The sequence below is a fragment of the Epinephelus fuscoguttatus genome, linkage group LG16 (assembly GCF_011397635.1).
Source record: "Epinephelus fuscoguttatus linkage group LG16, E.fuscoguttatus.final_Chr_v1".
NCBI lineage: Eukaryota > Metazoa > Chordata > Actinopteri > Perciformes > Serranidae > Epinephelus > Epinephelus fuscoguttatus.
The window spans coordinates 1,875,660-1,897,987 of NC_064767.1; the positions used below are offsets into that span (position 1 = coordinate 1,875,660).

The 22,328-nt window shown below is 39.7% G+C and overlaps 1 protein-coding gene, 1 long non-coding RNA gene and 1 pseudogene across 2 annotated transcripts in view; 1 reads left to right on the forward strand and 2 right to left on the reverse strand.

Annotated features, from left to right (window-relative positions):
- The window catches only part of LOC125903020 (NLR family CARD domain-containing protein 3-like), an 82,415-nt pseudogene that overhangs the window by 39,918 nt on the left and 20,169 nt on the right, over positions 1–22,328 (reverse strand).
- The window catches only part of LOC125903049 (uncharacterized), a 49,003-nt gene that overhangs the window by 17,199 nt on the left and 9,476 nt on the right, over positions 1–22,328 (forward strand). The gene's annotated exons all lie outside the window — the stretch shown is intronic.
- Positions 1,782–22,328, reverse strand: part of LOC125903027 (NLR family CARD domain-containing protein 3-like) — a 29,171-nt gene continuing 8,624 nt past the window's right edge. The window contains exons 2-6 of the mRNA XM_049599617.1: positions 7,870–8,209; positions 6,756–6,929; positions 6,218–6,391; positions 2,842–2,888; positions 1,782–2,719 (exon numbers count right to left, since the gene is read on the reverse strand). Of these exons, the coding sequence (XP_049455574.1) occupies positions 2,175–2,719; positions 2,842–2,888; positions 6,218–6,391; positions 6,756–6,929; positions 7,870–8,209 (1,280 nt within the window). The 3' untranslated portion in view covers positions 1,782–2,174. The remainder of the gene's footprint in view (positions 2,720–2,841; positions 2,889–6,217; positions 6,392–6,755; positions 6,930–7,869; positions 8,210–22,328) is intronic.

Below are 22,328 nucleotides of genomic sequence, written 5' to 3' on the forward strand. Positions count from 1 at the left end.
ATGGTGGATTCTGCCATTAGAGGGCGCTTTGCCAATATAACAGGGTTAACAAGGGGAGTTTGATTGACTTGACAGTTGAATATTGATTGGTGCTGTCTCACAGCCTGAACTGCTGCCTGTTGCATTGAAATATTATGTTGGTGTGTCTGTTTGATTTTGGCAACCTTTCTAAATGTTTCAACCTTTGTTGTTCAGGTTGAATTGAGTAAGATAGTTTGTTGACTTCTAAATATGTATTAGGCCAGGAGCCAGGTCCAGCCCTCATGATGTTTTCTGCCACCTTTGTTTCATCATTACTTCCTGTTAGCCTGTATATACCCTGGGCCATCATAAGTTGATAACCAGCACCCCCAGCTCGGGGCCGTTTGGTCTCAGGGGGCCTAAAACCCCTTTTTGGGACATGCTTCTGGTGAAATGATGGAAATGCAAATATTAGGGCACTACGTCGACATAAATAGTCATACAAGTATGACATTTGGCAGGAAGTGTCCTGACACAAAGGGGGAAGTAGCAAAATAAGACTCTGGGGCTTGTTGACATTTTATTTCAAAATATCACACACAACATCCCAAAAGTATTATTAACTTATTGTAAAATGAGTTTTACTTCTTGGAAATATATCCCTTAAATTCTCTTTCATTTTCTGTGTACAGAAGCACAGGTTCACAAATGTAGTCAAAGTTCCTTGTTGTGGATGAGCGCCCTGTGCATCGCTGTGTCTTCATCTGAACACTTTCCCCACCAGAGTATTATTTTTAAGTTTCCAGCCACCGCAGCATTTTTGATCCTATTCACTGATCTTTCAAGACCCACAGAATAATTTGTTCTATGAATATGTAAACAGTATATACATCAAACTGAAGAAGAAACCTTTTGTTTTTAGAACTGACAAACGTTTTATTCTATCTTATTCCATTTCTTTTTTATCACCACTTGACTTAGTGCATTTTCATTAAAGAGGAAAAAACATTTGAGACAAAAAGCTGAGAAAAATGCAATTTGTTGAAAGTAGTGTTGCTTTCGTCACCGAAAAGTATGACTAAATATTGTCGTCAGCGAACCTTTATCACATGACGAAAACAAGACGAGACGCAACGTAAATGGTGGTCATGTGACGATAACTATGATTAAATATATAATGCAATGTTGTTGACGAATAAAAACAAGACTTAATGTGGTTTACAAAATAAAACCTCTGCTAAAATGTCTCTTCATTTTCGTTGACCAAAACGAGATGAGACGAAATAACGTCATAATGTTTAGTCGTGTTATTATTATTATTCTGCAGTATTTCTGTTTCCTAGGCTGTGTGTCGCACTGAGCAGACGGATTACAGCCGTGACGATATACAGTATAACATCACTCGCCCTCATGTGATATTGCTTTTTTACAACAGTTCAACAGCAGCTTAAACAGCAATGCTGAGTAAGGAAATGTTAACAAAAGGTGATGAAATAAATCTATATCAGCACCCACGGAATGCCTCTCGTCCAATCAAATTACACGGTCGGAACTAACTGTTGTATAAATAAATATATATTTAGCTGTAACTGGGAGCTAATTTAGAAAAGAAAATTTTGGTTTGGTATAATAGAACTGCATTACTAAAAAGAGACTAAAATACAATTTTCATTGACTAGACGAAAATGTCATGGATTATTCTGACTAAAATAAGACTAAAATGCTCAGACTTTTAGTTGACTGAAACTCGACTGGACAAAAAAGAGTATGAACATGACTAAAACTAATAAAAACTAAAATGACAGTTTGACACAAAAGAGTCATTTTCAAGTACAGAATCAATTTTTGTCATTTACTTTTTTTTTCTTATTTCCTTATGTCAGTTTATATTGTATAAATGAAAATAATAATAATAATGAAAATAATATTCTCTTTGAGGTACAGCAGAACATGTCACGTTCAGAGATCATTCAGTGTTCTGTTGTCTCCTTCTCTGTGGGCCTCATGTGTCCAAAGTGGATGAGTTAGATCAGCTGCGATTTCAATTTTTTATTTGGATTTTCGGTGTGATTTTGAATCCAGCCCTCAGTGGGTTGATGATTTTGGTTCCCACTGACTGTTGTTACATCATTTTGTTCTCATCAAGTCCTGTACAGACTGAACTATCTGTTCAGCAGTGAGACAGTTTCTCTAACAGGAGGAGACTCTCCCTCCTACAGAGAACACAGAGACGCTGAGGAACCAGGTGACCAGAACCTAAACCCAGGATAAAGAGGTTCAGTGAATGTGGTGTTGAAGGTGTGGAGGTGGATCAGTGTGTCAGAGGAGACTCTGAAGAAGGACAGAGTGCCAGCAGGACAGTCCACATACACTGCTACTCTACCAGAGGAGGAGGAGGAGGAGGAGGAGGAGGAGGAGAGCTCTGTTCCTCTGTTATTGTGCCAGACAGTGTAACCACCACCACAGCAGATCAGACTCCAGGACTGATCATTCCATCCAAACGCACAGTCCTCTCTGTCTCCTCTCCTCCTGATTCCTCTGTAACTCACTGATATATAAACTCTTCCTCTCCACTCGACCTCCCAGTAACAGCGACCAGTCAGACCAGTTCTATACAGCAGCTGAGGCCAGTAGTCAAATCTGTCTGGATGATCAGGATATGACTGAACCTCCTCCACATGTGTCACCTTCCTGTTGTTGTCAGACAGTTTGAGGCGTCTGTGTACTGTGTTTGTGTCGATTGTGAGTTCACAGGAATCTGATGGAGAGAAGAAGACACAATACAGCTGCAGTTATTCATCTATCATCACTCTGATGATGACATCAGAGATTTGAATGAGTGATGTCACAGTTTGAAGATCAAATGAAAAACACACTTACACTTCCTCAGACCTGGTGTCAACCATCGGACTCCAGCAGGCTCCACCCTGAAAGGAGGAGGGGGGTCAGAGCAGCACTTCCTCTTTCACCATGGAAACATGGACATTACATCACTCTCATACACACAGCTTTGTTATTGTCTCCACATGGACTGACATGTTCATCACTTATTATTAATCAGCTGATATTGTTTTAGTTCAGTGTACCTGAGCAGGTGGTGTTTCAACACTTTACTGTGGGTTCATCACCACCACACAACACTTGACCATTACAGTCAGCTGATCCATTGTCAATATACAAGTATTGATTATTGGAGCTTTGAAACCACCTGTTTTACTCCTGATGAGTGACCTCCTTTGTTTGTGTCATAATGACTGTTGTCTGTCACAAGTAAAGGAGACACAATCTCTGATGGAGGAGGTCGGGGTGGATGGTTGGATGGGTTAGGGTTGCTGTTCACATCCTGTCTCCTAGCAACAGTCAGCACTGGTTTTTATCATCTGTAATCTGGAGCTGAAAATATGACAGTAGTAGTAGTACAGTACGTTCTGTGGTGAGTCCCAAAAAGAGTCATTTATCTGTTTTTGCATGATTAAATTTTCGATGTAATACGCCTTCTGTATACTGGGTGGCGGTTATCTACAATGGAACTGCATTTAAACAGGAAGGGTAACTGTAGCCAGGTGTGTTGCATGCCAGGGGAAAGCATACCATTTTGATAGTGTCACTGGGGTCTGCAGGTAGCGTGACGGTACCTTAGAGTGGAGTTAGGCTACTAAACTGTGGAATTTGACAATGTTCTACATGGATGCAAGAAGTTGTAAATAGTTGTAAGCAATTAATGAAGTGACCAAGAGACAATGTAAACACTTGCTGATAGTTTTGGTGATGTGTTACAGCATGTGTCAATTAAGTGTGCTAACATTGCAGCACCATTGGCTTAACGAAAGTATGAGCACATTTCACCTGTTTTAGCTTCACTCCACTGGCTGCTGTCCATTTTAGGATTCATTTTAAAAAATCCTTTTATTTGCTTTTAAAGCCTTAAATGGTCTTGCCCCACCCTACATCTCTGAGCTGCTGCACCCCTACACACCCAGTCAATCTCTCAGGTCAGCTGAGTTAGGCTTAAGCTCAGAGAGGATTGAGCTTTTGCTGTTGCAGCACCAAAACTTTGGAATGAACTGCTGCTGCACATTAGACAGGCCTCCTCACTGACTCATTTTAAGTCTTCTTAAAACCCACCTCTTTTCTTTGGCTTTTAACACCACGTAGGTTGTTGTTTTTATGTATATGCATATTTTTATCTTGTGCGGGGCAGTGTACTTTATTTATTTTATTTCATTGCTTTTATCTTTTTATTGTGAATTTTATCTTTTTGATCTTATTCGTATTTATTGTGTTTTAGCTTGTTGTGCAGCACTTTGGAAATCTTGTGTTTGTTAAAATTGTGCTATATAAATAAAGTGGATTGAATTAGATTAAAGCAGCTGTGCGGAACTTTTTACCATTAATAAAACTGTCCCTAGTTCGTATCACCTCCCCTTGAAGATCCGCATATTTATTTGAACCCATCAGTGACAAAAAAGCCTTTCTCTATATGGCTATTTAGCGTAGCCTCGGTGGGGTCAGACACAGCAGAAGTCAGCAAACCAGAATACGGCACCCGGAGGCGGAAGTAAGTCTGCACGCCTGCGGTGGCCCGCAGCCATTAAACCGCAGAAGAAGGAGCCGTGTTTACAGAGAGTGTTCTGCGAGTAAACGCTACACAGCGGGCATTGCTGAACACATGACAGTTTTACCAGATGTATCTATCTATAAGGACTTGGTTGTACTTTCGATGTCATGGCGGTTAAAAGAAAAAGAACAGAAGAAGGCTAAACGGGACAGCGATAGATAGGGTTGGGTTCCGGATCCGGTTCTTTTTTGGAACCGGGTCCAATGTTCCGGTTCCGGAACCGGTTCCATCACAGTTGGAGTAACGGTTCATGCAAACGGTTCCTAGGTTGTAAAAAAAACCAAAACGTCACATGCATTTCCATTAGAGTGTGGCACGGGCCGCATATTTCTGTCCGAACCAGACCGAGCCCAACATTATCTAATTACTAAAGCACTGAGTTTGTGTCACACAGTTGTCATGGTTACAGGCTATTTAACAGGCCAGGTGTGCACTGTGGTTGCTCCGCGGAGAGGAGACCTTCGTGTTTGAGACGGGAGCGGGCGGCGGGAGGTCCGAGGCTTCCAGCGAGAGGAGATGGAGAAACAAACAGCCTGTGTGTGTGTGTTATGTTCAGGTGTTGTCATGTATGAATGCATATAAGTATTTTTTATTACATTGCTGTGGTTAATTTGAGCTAATAGTGTTACTGTAGAAATCAAAAAATCACTTTTTGTTGTTATATATTCTCAGGGAGATGATACAAGCTCTAAATCTGAAATACACACCACACACAAATGTGTATTTTCATCTAATTGTACTGTGCAACAGTTAGAATAAAGTTTTTGTATTTGTATGATTGCATTTGTGTTTATTATATACTTGTTTAAGTATAGCAAGTATAATGAATATAATGTAGGAATCGGTAAGAGGAATCGGACAGATAAGAAGGAATCAGTAAGGAATCGGAATCGTTAAAATCCTAACGAGTCCCAACCCTAGTGATAGGGCTCGAGCCCAAACGCGTGTAAACCTCGGTCGGGCATTCACCAAGTGTAGAGAACTGAGAGATTTGTAAGGTTTTAAAACTGATCCCGAGTTGGCCATTTTCCTAATCGACAGGTATGTCATTTTTGTTTTTATTTAGAGAATATACCGCAACTTGTTAGACGTTGTTTCACTTCAATATACGACGACAGGGACGTTATAAGCACGCTAAATGTAACATTAGCTGATGTGAACCGCTTTTGTGTAGTAGCGTTACAACAAACGCCACAAAATTATCTGTGACTGTGACCATGAACACAAATATACAGCAGGCAGTTGTCCTCAGTTTATAAGAAATTCAGAGTTACACCAGAACATTTATGATTTTCCTCTCGCTCTCCAAAACAAATGCATGCGGTAATTGCCGGTTGCAGTTGAGATTTTACGAATGAACCCGAATGCTGGCTGCAGTGGGAATTTTACGACCCCAGGCTGTGGGTGTCATATCGCTTTGACCAAAGGGGGCGCTATAATCAACCAAAACGTAAAGTTCCGCACAGCTGCTTCAATCAAAAGCCACTATAGACGGTGTTTATCAGCTGTGGTTGTTTGAGGTCAGCTTGGTGTGTCAGGGTCATATGAGCCAGGCTGACAGTGTGACAGAGACAAAGTTTCCAGCTCTACCTCCTCTATCAGACTGAGTGTGTGTGGCTGCAGCAGGCCTCTTCATACCTGAGAGTGTCCAGTCTCCAGTGTGGATCCTTCAGTCCAGCCGACAGCAGCTTCACCCCTGAGTCTCCTGGATGATTGTAGCTCAGGTCCAGCTCTCTCAGATGGGAGGGGTTGGAGCTCAGTGCTGAGGCCAGAGAAGCACAGCCTTCCTCTGTGATCAGACAGCCTGACACACTGCAAACACACAAAACAACACACATGTCACATAATGTGAGGGTGGGTACCACAGTACTGCCATACTGTCGCCTACTGTGGGGTTACATCAACATTATTACTGACTTTGTTCGAGTCCCAACCAAACACCCACTAATGTCCACCAACTATCTGACAACATTACTGATTCCTCTCTGATATTTCAAGTTCCAGCAACAGAGAAAAAAACAAGATAAAACATGTTGATGGAAAGAGACTGAAACACAAAACACAACTGGTTTGAAATCATATCAGCAGAGACAATCCTGTGATGGTTATGAGTTTATCAACTAATGTAAATCAGGATTTAAGTGGCCATCAGTTGAACATGTTGATGAATCCTGACCTGAGAGTTTCCAGTGTACAGTGTGAACTCTTCAGTCCATCAGACAGAAGCTTCACTGCTGAATCCTTCAGGTGGTTGTTACTCAGGTCCAGGTGTCTCAGACTGGAGGACTGGGAGCTGAGAACTGAGGACAGAGCTTCACAGCTTCTCTCTGAGAGGTCACAGTCACTCAGCCTACAGAGACAACAATCAACAAGAAGGAAAAAAAACTAATTTGTGTTAAAATGTAATCCTCTTTGATTAATGAGTCTCAGGGTGCTTTCAGACCTAGAGTCATCTCCTTCATCTGAACCAGGGACTGATGTTGTTACAAAGTTGCATAATTGCCGAGAGATCAAATACCTGCACAAGAAAGCTGCTCTTGATTGGTCAGAATTTCAATGTGGGAAAAATCCAGGCAGTAAACAAACACTGAAAAATAGTACATTTACAAGATAAACACTTTCTAATGTCACAATGGAGGGACAACTACGCAGGTTGATTTTAGTGCTGCTCATCGTGGACTATATTGCTGTGAAAAGCACCCTCAGTTTGCACTTTAGCTCACAGGAAACTAACAGACCTGCATTTTAACTCTGAGTCAATAACAAGAACACTTTAAATTTGTTCAGTAAAACATGACATGATATGAAAGCATAATGGTCTTTTCTATATCAGCCAGAGTTCATATCTGTATGTTCAGTAGGTGGAATTGAAGCAGAAAAGAGTTTCTGAACTGTAGTTTCAAATCCTGATTGAACATTTGTCAGATTCAGAAATGCTGACATGAGAGAGAATGTTTAAACTGTATGGAGTTTCGAGAAATATGTGAAATGATTTCAGATGGTCTGCAGCTTGATCTGACCTGAGAGTTTCCAGTGTACAGTGTGAATTCTTCAGTCCATCAGACAGAAGCTTCACTGCTGAATCCTTCAGGTGGTTGTTACTCAGGTCCAGGTGTCTCAGACTGGAGGACTGGGAGCTGAGAACTGAGGACAGAGCTTCACAGCTTCTCTTTGAGAGGTTACAGCCACTCAGTCTATGGAGTCAATAATGGAGAAAACACAAGCAATTCATGAAAAGACAACAGAGCATTTAAGTTATGATATATGAATCCAACTGTCTCTGTACTTACAGAGCTTTGTTGGAGGCTTTGACCACTGGCAGCAGCCTCAGAAGAGCCTCCTCTGAAGCAGAGTATTTCTTCAGGTCAAACACGTCCAGATCTTCTTCTGATGACAGTAAGATGAAGACCAGAGCTGACCACTGAGCAGGAGACAGTTTATCTGTGGAGAGACGTCCTGAACTCAGGGACTGTTGGATCTTCTCCACTAGAGAACGATCATTCAGTTCATTCAGACAGTGGAACAGATTGATGCTTCTCTCTGCAGACAGATCCTGGTTGATCTTCTTCTTGATGTACTGGACTGTTTCCTGATTGGTCTGTGAGCTACTTCCTGTCTGTCTCAGCAGACCTTGTAGGGGTTTCTGATTGGTCTGCAGTGAGAGACCCAGGAGGAAGCAGAGGAACAAGTCCAGGTGTCCATTTGGACTCTGTAAGGCCTTGTCCACAGCACTCTGGTGGAGATACTTCAGATTCTGTTTGTCTCTGAAGACTTTAGACCACCAGGATGTTGTTTGTTGTTCTTCCATCAGATTGACTTCAGAGTTGATGAAGGTCAGATGGACATGAAGAGCAGCCAGAAACTCCTGAACACTCAGATGGACGAAGCAGAAGACCTTGTCCTGGTACAGTCCTCTCTCCTCTTTAAAGATCTGTGTGAACACTCCTGAGTACACTGAGGCTGCTCTGATATCGATGCCACACTCTGTCAGGTCTGATTCATAGAAGATCAGGTTGCCTTTCTGCAGCTGATCAAAAGCCAGTTTTCCCAGAGACTCAATCATCTTCCTGCTCTCTGGACTCCAGTGATGATCTGTCTCAGCTCCTCCATCATACTTGATGTTCTTCACTTTGGTCTGAACCACCAGGAAGTGGATGTACATGTCAGTCAGGGTCTTGGGTAGCTCTCCTTCCTCTCTGGTCTTCATCACATCCTCCAGAACTGTAGCAGTGATCCAGCAGAAGACTGGGATGTGGCACATGATGTGGAGGCTTGGTGATGTCTTGATGTGGGAGATGATTCTGCTGGCCTGCTCCTCATCTCTGAATCTCTTCCTGAAGTACTCCTCCTTCTGTGGGTCAGTGAACCCTCTGACCTCTGTCACCATGTCAACACAGTCAGGAGGGATCTGATTGGCTGCTGCAGGTCGTGTGGTTATCCAGAGGCGAGCAGAGGGAAGCAGTTTCCCCCTGATGAGGTTTGTCAGCAGCACATCCACTGAGGTGGACTCTGTAACATCAGTCAGGATCTCATTGTTGTGGAAGTCCAGAGGAAGTCGACACTCATCCAGACCGTCAAAGATGAACACAACCTGGAACTCTTCAAACCTGCAGATTCCTGCTTCTTTGGTTTCAGTAAAGAAGTGATGAACAAGTTCCACCAAGCTGTACTTTTTCTCTTTCAGCACATTCAGCTCTCTGAAAGTGAATGGAAATGTCAACTGTATGTCCTGGTTGGCTTTGTCTTCAGCCCAGTCCAGAGTGAACTTCTGTGTTAAGACTGTTTTCCCAATGCCAGCCACCTGTGTCATCACTGTTCTGATTGGTTCATCTCTTCCAGGTGAGGCTTTAAAGATGTCTTCTTGTCTGATGGTTGTTTCTGGTCTGTCTGGTTTCCTGGATGCTGTTTCAATCTGTCTGACCTCATGTTCATCATTGACCTCTGCAGTCCCTCCCTCTGTGATGTAGAGCTCTGTGTAGATCTGATTCAGAAGGGTTGGGTTTCCTGCTTTAGTGATCCCCTCAAACACACACTGGAACTTCTTCTGCAGGTTAGATTTCAGTTTACGCTGACAGACTGCAGATAGATGTCCTGAATGAACACAACAAAGAAGATCAGTAAGACAAAGAAAATATTTCAACATGTCATTTCCTCAAAGAATGAGTATATGAATATATTTTGGTCCGTCTCTTGAGACATTAGTAAACGTCCCATTTATCCATCATGTTAAATCTTTATAGAAATCCTCTTACTGCTCTGCAGACAGTCAGCCAGCTCCTCCTGCTTCATTCTCCTCAGGAAGTTCAGCGTGATCTTCAGAAATGCCTCTCTGCTGCTCCTCCTCTGCTCCTCATCCTCACCCTCCAACACCTCCTCATCCTCCCTCTGACTCTCTAAGCATTCTGGGTCATCTGAACTCAGAACCTTCTGGATCTTCTTCAGCTCGTTCTTCACAAAAGTGAGGATGTTCTCCTCCAGCAGCTGGAACAGAATATTATATGAATGACACACTCAAACATCAGATCCATGTTGGACACACTGACAATCCACTGGTGTAAAAACTGCAGCATGGAGATGATTGTGAACAGAATAGATGTCAAAGTAGTTGTTGTACATGTACAGACCATAAATATGGAGTCCAGGTGTGTTTGATGCTGCTGGGCAGACTGAGCACTGGGAACCTCTGAGCTCTCCTGGTCCACTCTGTGGAGGAATCATCAACAGTGAGCTCACATGATGTTTGCACCAGGAGACTGTAGAACTTATATCATTTACAAAAACACACACAGACCAGTTAGTTAAAGACGTGTTCTGTCATGACTGATCAGAATGAAAACCAGATGTAAACAACACTGTAAATGATGGACACCTGATTCTGTGTCTCATGACTGAGGATGACAACAGTTAGTTCATCTGTTTCATTCAACAGTTTCATTCACTTACAGCAGGTCAGAAGAAGGACGTCCATCTTTGAAGTTAATCAGACGACCCTTAGACCGATCACCCTTCATGGACACACAGCTGGGTACAGGGGACTTTTCTCTCTGCTGCTGGAAACTGATAGAAACACTGACATTTACTGAACATACAAGATTTCTATTCAGCATAAAACACAGCATAGATATTCCTTGACCTGACTGGTGGATGTGTGTGAGGCAGCGGCGTGTGTGCTTAAAGGCACTGATCACCACAATCTGATGTGATACTTGGAATTTTGGAATTTTATAGCAGTGCCAGGCTTACACTTGATGCTGTTGACCTGCCCCTACACTTGAAACATCAGGACAAATGTCCCCTGGTCGACTCAGTGAAAGAATTAGCTCACATTGTTGTGAAATAGTTTGGCTCGAGTGTCAAGGAAGGTGGTAAGTAGGCAGACTCAGCAGACTTCTTAACTCCACCAAAGTGTAAATTTATTTACAGTGCTCGCCATTACGTGTGCAAATTAGGCAAAAACAAATAAAAACCCACACGAAAAGCCAAGCAAATAACTGAGGAAAATTAATTCATAATAAATCAAACATAAGGGCACATGTTCACAGCAGCACGACCACTCCTCTCAGCCTCGAGCCCAAACCTCAACTGCCTTTATATAGAGGGACTGACTCACACTTAGACTGCCTCAGCCCCTACCAGAACAAAAGGAGGTTGCAATACACAGTAACCTTAACACAAGGAAATCAAATAAACACCTAGTATTAACTTACAAGCACATTTACATCACTAAATGAACTACTAAAAGTAAATAATCCTAACCGGTTACTTTAAACTGCACTAAACAAACAAAAGAAATATTCCTATAAAAAGAAAACCCCTCTACTTAGTTCAGCCCAATGATGTCATTGATGACATCACTAACACTATAAAAGACAGGAAGTGCTGGGCGGCGGCCTTTCAAACAGTCCTGCATGGTGGGTCTGAACAAAGGAACAAACAGAGCTTAGTACAGACAAAGGAACAAACAATTCGACTAAGTTCAAACCTGAAACACAATAAAGGTAACTGAAACCAACTTATGACTGTGTGTTTGTTTTAATTTACTCATATACACTGATGTTAACTGTAACATAACAAGAACACAAACCCGGGATAATAAGTGGTGTAATGTTACGAAAGCAATGGTAAATTATAGCAAAATAAACGTATGTAAAAGTAACATGGTATACTGTGTACACTGAGCATGTAAGGGACAAGTGGTGAGTGAAGCTGCATTCTCACCCACTTCGTCACAATTGTGTTTGCACCAGGAGACTGCTTTAAGTTATGAATTACACACACACCAGTTAGTTAAAGATGTTGTGTTCTGCCATATTTTATTGTCATGAAAACCAGATGTAAACAACACTGCAAATCATGAACTACCAGTTCTGTATCTGTGTAACTGATAGCCCATCTGTTTCAGTTGACAGTTTTAAGCACTTACAGTGGGTCAGAAGAAGGACGTCCATCTTTGAAGGTAACCCAAAACTCCCTTGACTGAGCACTCTTCATGGACACACAACTGGGTACAGGGGACTTTTCTCTCTGCTGCTGGAAACTGATAGAAACACTGACATTTACTGAACATACAAGATTTCTGTCTCTGATTTCACTGGTTTTATTGGATAATAAAAGTTATTTTATCTCAATGCTTGTTTGTATTCAGTGTATGTGAATGTTTAACCAGTGTGTTGTCAGTCAGATGTGCTAAGACTTCACACTGTTGAGCTGCCACTACAATTGAAACTGTGGCCTGTTTTGGGTTTTGGACGCAGCACATCTGAGTGCAGGGTCAGTTTCAGATAGTGCTAAATCTTTGTCTTGTTGAACTGCAGCTTGTCTTCAGACCTCTGCAGCTGGTCCTTCATACTAACAAGCCATCAAACCCTACCCTCCTCCTTTACCTCTGGACATTTAGCTGCCCTGTCCCTGGTGGTGTGGTCTTTGATCTGGGTCAAGACTCTTTTCTGTTCTGGTTCCTCTGTGGTGGAATGAACTCCCTACTGATGTCAGGACAACACAGTCACTGAACATCTTGACCAACATCTGAAAACCATCTTCCACATGATACCAGAGCCCTGCCAGCACATTCTCACTCCAACCTCGTCACATGGACATGGTCATAGACTTACGACATGCAAGGTACCCTGGGTGCGTTCTGAGACACCATATCAAGTTCTTCCTGTTACATGCATTGTCTTCTTTCAAAATACACTTCAGTCTTGATTGGGATCTATTTGAATGGACACTGTAAATAGTTTGCACTGTGAAACTGTTGCAATCCAGTGGGTGGCGGTGATGCAACAGTCTTAAACTCTACAGATTGAGAAAAAGAACAGGTGTGTTAACGTTTCAGCGTTTTTCTTTGGGGGTGATGATGGCCTCCAGAAGAGAGCTCATCTTGACGGAGCAGTGAGCATGACGACTGACATGAGAGGATTGAAAGTTTTGCTTTGTTGTCTGTTGTGAGAAACAGAATTCTTTTAGCATTAGGCCACAGTTGTCAGGACAATGGAGGGAGGCTAAAGTTACATGATGGATTTTGAATTCTGAGTGGAGATTGACTGAGTGGGATATGGACCATGGAAGAGACTGTGTTGAGACTGTACTTTCTTCCTGGGTGACTACAGAAAGTGCGGCCTCTGACAAGACCAGTTAAACTGGGAAGCCGTCAGGTTCATTTAACATTTAATGTCAGCTTACTGTGCAGCAGAGACTTTTCGTCCTTTAACATCGATGCCATGTTTATGTGACTGGTCAGTCTGAAGGGACACACAGCTGGGGTCAGGTCCAGGTCCAGGTTCAGGTCCAGGTTGAGGGGAGTCTGGTCTCTGATGGATCCTAGCACACAGAGAGGAAGAGCAGCAGGGAGGGAAATTCAGTTTTCAGTCTTCAGCCTCAGTATCAGCAGCTATCAACAGGAGAAGTAGAATCCTACAGGATGACAGCAGACTGACAGGAACACTGAGAGCAGCTGTAAACCTCACTGACCACCAGGGGGAGCTCACAATCCAAACCTCCACCCTGTGGACCTGCACACTGAGCCCTCCCACACTTCACTCACTCTGTCATGTGTTTAAATTCTCACTGTTAACACTGTGACACTGCTGAGTCCACAGGGTTAACATGAGGACTACAGTCGTTGCCATGGATACAGCATGACATATAACAAACAGTTGAAGCTGTGATTAATCTCAGAGTTTGTCTCCAACAGTTTTTGTATCAACAGTTTGTGCAACATGTGTTCAGTCTGCTGCTTCAGACACTTTAACAGAGACACATCATGTAACGTTCACTATATATACAACACAAATGCATACATACAAGGAATAAAGTGTGAACACAGCTCATATTATTCTGACATGAAACCGTGGGCTGATCATCCTCACACTCACAGATGCTCTCATTTGTTTCTGTTGGATTCACTTTGAAAACTTTTGTCTCTGTGACTGCAGATAACACACAAATCCAGATTATCAGAGTTCAAAGCTCAGATCATGTAAAATAACTACAGTGGTCCTTCCTTCATAGACTGGTTATTTCATCATAATAAAACATTGTTATTGAGTTGATTCAGTTATTAATTAACAGAGTAGAAATGATCCTCTGATCTATGGGAGCACTTTGACCAACAGAGGCCTCAATAAACATGAAATATGAGCCTTGATAAAATAATTCAAGTATCAGAGTCCAAACTGAAGTCCAGTATCAACTGTATGTGTCTTATACAACGTGTGGAAATGACTTCTGTTTCATATTTAAATTAAGTTAATGATGTTTAAATGAAGTTATATTGACACATTGTGGCTCTTTGAGTACATTTACAGGTTTATCATGAGTCAGTGTTGAGGTGAGAGAGCAGAGAAACAGGAAACAGAGAGTTGATGAACATGTTGAAGGTGAAACAGGATCAAATGTGATGTCAAGTGTTGAGTGTGATACCTTTTCATGTTGGTGATAACCTGCAGCCTCCTGATGAAGACACAGACAGACAGACAGACAGACAGGTTCATCATTAGACTTTAAAGTGTTTGTTGTGAGATAAACTTTGTGCTGTGGAGTCTGGATCAAAGACAGGAGGTGAACACATGAACCAACAGAGACACATTAGAGACTGGAATCAATCAAAGGTCCACTTACTCAGTTTCTTCTCATGGACTTCATCACTCTGCAGCTCTCTGCTGTCTGGACCAGGTCTGTGGACACAAAGAGTTTTCTGTTGTCCTCCTTCAGGATTCAGTCCTCTGTGTCTGCAGGCTGCTGTCACACTCAAACACTGTAATGAACCAACCTGCAGCGCTCAGTTCAAAGTTCAGCTGCTGCGTCTTTATATGACTTTATATGATACATGTTAAAGTTTAACCCACAGCAGCAACACACACTGCAACAATCCTGAGAACAAATAAAGCTCCCCATCACTGACAACATCAACACTCACTCTTATTTTACAAAAGAACTTGTTGGATAAATTGGATTATACTGTTTCTATACTGAGAGTTTGTAAACAGATGTTTTGATATAGTTTGGTGCTGTTTCTGTAAAATGCATCCACACTCAACAGAGAATTAAAAAAAAGTTTTTTTTCACAAAGTCAGTGCATGTACAAATGAGTCATTTATATAGAAATGGTAATATTGTGGGTGAAGTATTTCCATAAATATATTTTGACATGGAAGCAGTGAAAGCAATTTTTGTGCCAGAAAGAAATAGCACAGAAAAAACACTTGTGAAAATAACTGTTTATAAAGGCATTCATAAAAGATGCAGTTTGTGGAATAACTTATATGAGGTAAAGAATGAAAAAAGAAGGTGGTTGTACTGTTTAGACATTTCAAGAATTTAGTCTGTACCTTCCCACTAAGAGGTCTTTTCAGTGATTTTTACAGATTTCCAGGAAATGATGAAAGCTAAGATATGCAAAAGACGTTGGTGTGTTGTGAAAATATGACATTTCAGGAACCCATGACAGCTACAGTCAGTTATGTATTCAGTTTATGATGTTTGAGTGTGAAATGAGAACATTTATTAAAAGGAGACAACAGAGGCAGACAGGGCATGAGGATAGAGACAGATGGACATGACATGACATGCAACAAAGGTCCCTGAAACATGTTCATAATAAAATGTCAGTACATATCAACAGGGCACAGTGCACAACCTGCACACAAAAGATAATACAGATGGTTCATTCAGTGGATTCATCAGTCATGTGAACATCCTCATCCAGGTTAATTTAATGAGGAATGACGCATTGAGTACTGAAGACAGGCAACAAGTCCTAAACCAAGGTGTATTAATATTAAACATGACATAAAAAACAAAGTTTTCTTCACAAAATCATTGTAACATGGTAAATAATTGTATACAGATGATCATTTTGCAGGTGAAGTACTGCTTTAAATATAATTTTAGCATGTAAGAAATGTAATTTTTTTTTAATGAAGCAGAGAATACAAAAAATAAGGAAATAGCGGACTATAAATACATTTATAAAAGATACAGAATGTGGAATAAAGTACATGAGGTAAAGAATGAAAAAAGAAGGTGGCAGTACTATTTGGACATTTCAGTAATGGAGTCTGTATATCTAGAAATGCCTATGAAAAAATTCTTCCTCTTCTTGTCTTCTTCATTATTATTGTTTATTATTAATGACATCATTATGATTACAATAATTATTATTATTGTTCTTGTTGTTATGCCTGTTGTTCTGAGCAAATATTGTTTCAGTTTGATGATGGGTTCCATTTTTTAGAGGTATTAGAGGTACCCCCGCTTTTTGGCAGAGAGCAAAGCATGACCTCTTAGCTTATGTCTGTCAGCTTGGTGTCCCTCCGTAGTTATCATCACTTCCTTTCACAGTTTTGTGTTGGACAAGTCTTCTCCTTAGCATTTTGAAACAGGAAGAAGAAATACAGACAGTTGACAATTTAAAATGGGCAGACAGACAGATGTGAACTGTTGCACTGTTGTATTGTCACTGCAGCAAGGATGTTTGATTTTAGATGGTATTGTTTTGAGGGAATTACTCATGTCTCCATCACAGGAAAAATCTTGGACTACTTTTATTCTCAGGTATTTCAACAATGTGGTTTACCTTCTGTTCATTGCTTGTTTTGGATTGAGAATGCACCGCAATTTGATAAAAACACAAGTGAAGAGGTAATTAATTTTGACAGTTTACATTTCCAAGGCCACCCTTCACTTCTATATTTATATGTCACAGCAGTGAAAAGGAATGTAAATAAAAAGGGCAGAGTGTAGCTGATAAAATGCAAGGTGAGAAGGTAGTTAAGATTATGAAAGCCATTAAATTGGCTATTCAAATCAAAATCAAATTAAATCAACTTTATTTAAATGGCATATTTAAAAACAACCACAGTTGACCAAAGTGCTGTTCAAAAAAAGAATAACACACAAATATATAGTAATATAAGATGTGCACAAATAAAAACAGAATAAAACCAATACATGACAACAGACAACCGAAGGCTGTTGAAAGCATCTACATTTTAAGATTTGTCTTAAAAGTGTCAATGATGGAGGAATATTTAATTGAGAGTGGGAGGCTATTCCAAAGCTTTGGAGCAGCTACCGCAAAGGCCCAATCTCCCTTACCCACCAGCCTCAATCAGGGGACAGTTAAAAGACAATGTTCCCAGGATCTAAGAGGTCAGGAGCTGGAATAGAAGTTCAGCAATATACTGTTGAATAAGAATAATACTTACAGTCATGTGGAGGAATTATTTGCTAGTTTAAGAAAAGATCAAGCCACTTTTAAGGCTGTCGATAAACTTATTGGCAGAAATACACATGTTGTATTAAGAAGCCAGGTTGATGAAATTTGGATTAATCAATAATTTTTTTTTTTTTTTAAATTTTATATACTTTATTAATCCCCGAGGGGAAATTCAATTTTTTTCACTCTGTTGTCAATTACATACAGGTCCGAACACACACATGCACAAGCAGGACCTCTACATGCACTAAGTGGAGAGATGTCAGAGTGGGCTGCCCATGACAGGCGCTCTGAGCGGTGGGGGGATTTGGTGCCTTTCTCAAGGGCACCTCGGCAGTGCCCAGGAGGTGAACTGGCACCTCTCCATTCATTCAGCAAGCCACTTAAAAATTGTGGAATGCAAACACTGACATTTAGTGTGCGGTTAATGCACATGCATGTTTAATATTTTATACATTTCTAAAGCAGAAAATGAAATGGGATTTTGTTTACTGCAGATTGGTTTGCTGCGAGGGACAAAACAGTAACCTGCGCAATGTCGAAGTCACGTTTTCTTACATAACTCTGTCTCTTCTATTTTTGATTTGTGTAAGGAAAACAGATTGATTGAACTCAACATACAACAAACATAAACATAATAATAACATAAAAATAGTCAGTGGTGGACAGACATAAAGACAAAAACAAGTTACTAAAGGCAGCATGAAAACTGAAAACAACATATAATGATTTGATGTACATGTCCAAAAAGGAGTGGGAGGAAGTACAAACTTATTTATTCCCACCCCTTCCTCATATATTAATGATAGTCAGTTATGTAGCTCCCCATCAGTATAAAGCTGTACAACAATGAATTCTCCTAGACCTATTCTAATAATAAATTAAATTAATTACCAATAATATTTGTCTTATAGCACGATATAAATAATTACAAAAGTACTTAGAAAATATAAATTCATATATCTATACCGTATTCAAAAAATCTCATTTTTATATCCTTATCCAGTCATGAAAGATATGTTTGCTTTGTCAAACTATGTATATATACACACAAACTATGTATTTACAAACACACTATGTATGTACAAACACTCACATGTATATAAACAAAACTGATGGTAAATAAATGAATAAACACCTGCTGATAGTCAAACACCCTCTTCATTCTTATACCTTGCGAAAAACATCTCTTGACATTCAAACACTGTCATAGTTTCATTCAACAGACAGAAATACAAAACTTTCTTGTAGTCTTGTCTTGAAATTTAATTTTCCCCTTAAGTTATAACCCCCCTGTCTTTCAACGAATATTTTTTGAATATTTCCTGGTGGTTAAATTGTTTTTTTGCTTTAAATATTAGCATATATATATATATATATATAGCATATATATATATCATATTATTCTGACATGAAACCGTCGGCTGGTCGTCCTCACACTCACAGATGCTCTCATTTGTTTCTGTTGGATTCACTTTGAAAACTTTTGTCTCTGTGACTGCAGATAACACACAAATCCAGATTATCAGAGTTCAAAGCTCAGATCATGTAAAATAACTACAGTGGTCCTTCCTTCATAGACTGGTTATTTCATCATAATAAAACATTGTTATTGAGTTGATTCAGTTATTAATTAACAGAGTAGAAATGATCCTCTGATCTATGGGAGCACTTTGACCAACAGAGGCCTCAAAAAACATGAAATATGAGCCTTGATAAAATAATTCAAGTATCAGAGTCTAAACGTATTTGTGCTGTCTGTAATTCCACAAGATATTTAGATTTTCAGAGTTTTGACTGTAAGAATAAAGAGTCTGTATGATCCCTATATCCTGCCCCATGAATGATCTGAAGTGCTTTCTTTTGCAAAATAAGTCATGGATGAATTGTACTTATGTAGTTGTTGCCCCAAACCTCTGCACAGTCATTTAGATATGGAAGAACTAGTGAACAGTACAGAATGTGGAGTGACTTGTGATCCAGGACCTGCTTTGCTTTATGTAATACTGCAGTACTTTTGATACTTTGGTTTGTACATGCTTCATATGTGATTTTCAGCAGATTTGGTCGTCTGTTGTCACCCCAAGAAATTTGATTTCATTAACTGTTTCAATATTAAACCCATTCAAATTCATCTTTATCTGTGTATTAGTTCTGCAGTTCCCAAAAAGTATCAGTCTTGTTTTGTTCAGGTTTAATGATCATTTATTTCTATCAAACCATATTTTTAATCTTTATCATCAGCAAATAACACCAGTTTGAATACTTCTGATACGCTGCATAAATCACTGATATAAAGAAAAAACAATTTAGGGCCCAACACTGACCCCTGGGGGACACCATAAGTAATGTCCAAACATGTTGAACACTGATCACCCAGCTTCACAAACTACCTTCTGTTAGACAAATAACTCCTCACCCAGTCCAACACTTTACCCCTGATGCCACAGTGTTCTAGTTCATTGAATAATATATCATGGTCTATTGTGTCAAAAGCTTTTTTATGTCTGTGAATATTCCAACTGTATACAGTTTATGGTCTAGTGAATCTGTGATTTCCTCAGCTGAATCTATTGATGCCAGTGATGTTGCTGTTTGATCTGAATCCATATTGACTTTCAGTGAGTCATTTGTGTTTGTCTGTGAATTTTTCCAGTCGGTTATTGAAAAGCTTTTCTAGGATTTTGGAGACTTGAGGTCGTAATGAAACAGGTCTGTAGTTTGTGAAGTGGTGTTTGTTCCCAGATTTATACAGAGCTATGACTTTTGCTATTTTCATGTTGTCTGGAAATGTAGCGGTCTGAAATGATTAATTACAGATATACGTTAATGGTTTTGATATTCCCTCAATGAGCCTTTTTACAACAGTCATATTAATGTCATCACAGTCAGTAGATGTCTTATTTGGACATTTAGCAACAATATCTAAAATGTCTTTCTCATCCACTGCTGTGAGGAACATTGAACTCAGATTTCTATCTATGAAATGATCATTCTGCTCCTCAGATGTTCCTGGATCAGGGATTTGTTTTGCAAGATCAGGTCCAGCACTTACAAAGAATTTATTGAAACCATTAACCACTTAATTCATATTATACTTTTCAGTGTAATCACTTATCAAATATTTAGAGTAATCTAGAACCATTTTTATTAGTGTTCAATATTTTCCATATACCTTTAATGTTATTCTTGTTATCATCTAATAGTTTGTTTTAATATTCTTTCCTTGTTATTCTTATAATATTAGTGAACTTGTTTTTATATTTTTTATATTTATATTCTGCCTCCTCAGTTCTCTGTCTCATGAATTCTCTATAAAGTGTATTTTTCTTTTTGCAGGCATTTTGTAACCCCTTTGTGATCCAAGGACGATCTGCATATTTTAGTCTCCTAGTGATGATTTTTATAGGACAGTTTTTATCCTATAATCTTCTAAATATTATGAAGAATTCCTCATATGCACAATTAATGTTATTGCTGTTGTATATGGTGTCCCAGTTTTGTGCCATGAAGTCATTTTTGAATGCTATTATTGATTCCTCTGTTCTCACTCTTCTGTGTACTGTTTTGTCATCAGGTTGATTCGTCTTGTAGCTGCTGTCAAATACTGTAAAAATTGGCAAATGGTCACTGATATCACTGATTAATAGTCCACTTATTGTGTTGTTCATCATGTCAGTTGTGAATATATTGTTGATTAGCGTGGCACAGTGGGAAGTTATCGGGGTGGGTCTGGTGATATTTGGATATAAGTTCATACTGTTTATTGTATGAATGAAATCATCGGTCATTTTGTGTTTATTTGGATGAAGCAGGTCGATATTGAAGTCTCCACAGATGAAAATGGTTTTATGACTTTTTTTGCAAACATTTCCTCCATCCAGTCCTTGAACAGTTCAATACTGGAACCTGGTGTCCTGTATATGCAGCTGATAATTACAGATTTATTTTTCTCTTTGTATATTTCAATTGATTTGCATTCAAGCGTGTTGTTAACAACACCTGACATATTGTCCAACACCCTGAAGTTCAGATTTCTGTCCACATAGATTGCAACTCCCCCTCCACCTTTATTCTGCCGATCCATGTGCATAAACTCAAACCCCTCCAGCTCAAAGTCCACCCCTTTTTCCATGTTGATTCATGTTTCAGATATTGATGTTGAATAAGTGTGTAAATTGACTCAGGGAATCCTTGATGCTTGTAACATTTGCATACAGACTCCTGCTGTTAATGTGTATAATTAATCATCTACCATCTTTATTGATGCAGTTATATTGTTAATCAGTGTAATAGCAGCAGTTATTATTGATGGAGTTGAAGAAGTAGTTGTCCATATCCAGTGAATTGTGATCAGTGTATTGAAATGTTTGCAGCTGCAGGTTGTCATGTTCACTGATCCTCTGAGTTGTGCTACTATTGCCTCCAGATGTGGATGAGTGAATTCTTTCAGTGTGTGTCATGGTTGTGTGTAAAGAGATTTGTTACCTTCCAGTCCAGCTCATGTTGATCATCAGTATTTGTCCAGCTCCTCCATACTTCTTACCATCAACACTTTGGCCTCCTCTGGTGTCCCATTAAGCTTGATGAATATTTTGCAGTTTGTGGTCCAGGTGTGTTTAATTGAACTGCAGTTTACACACTTGTATGGCTGCTCTTAAAAAGACATACTTTTTGACTTTTATGTTCCTAGTTACATTTGTTTTTGTGCTATTCTTTGTATTGTGTTCTTCAAATCACATCAAGTCAATGTCACGTATATATCCCAGTATCACAAATCACACTTTGTGTCATGGGACTTTACAATCTGTACGACATACCTTCTGTCCTCAGACCCTCACAGCAGATAAGGACACTCCCCCAAAAACCCTTTTAAGGCCCCGATCACACACAAAAGTGTTTTGCAGGTTGAAAAACTGGAGGCGTGCCACACTGCCTTTTTTAAATTGTTTGCCACTTATTTTATTTTATTTTATTTTATTTATCCCGCAGTAATCAGTGTGTAGTTGCTGCCATGTTGAGGCAGAGGGT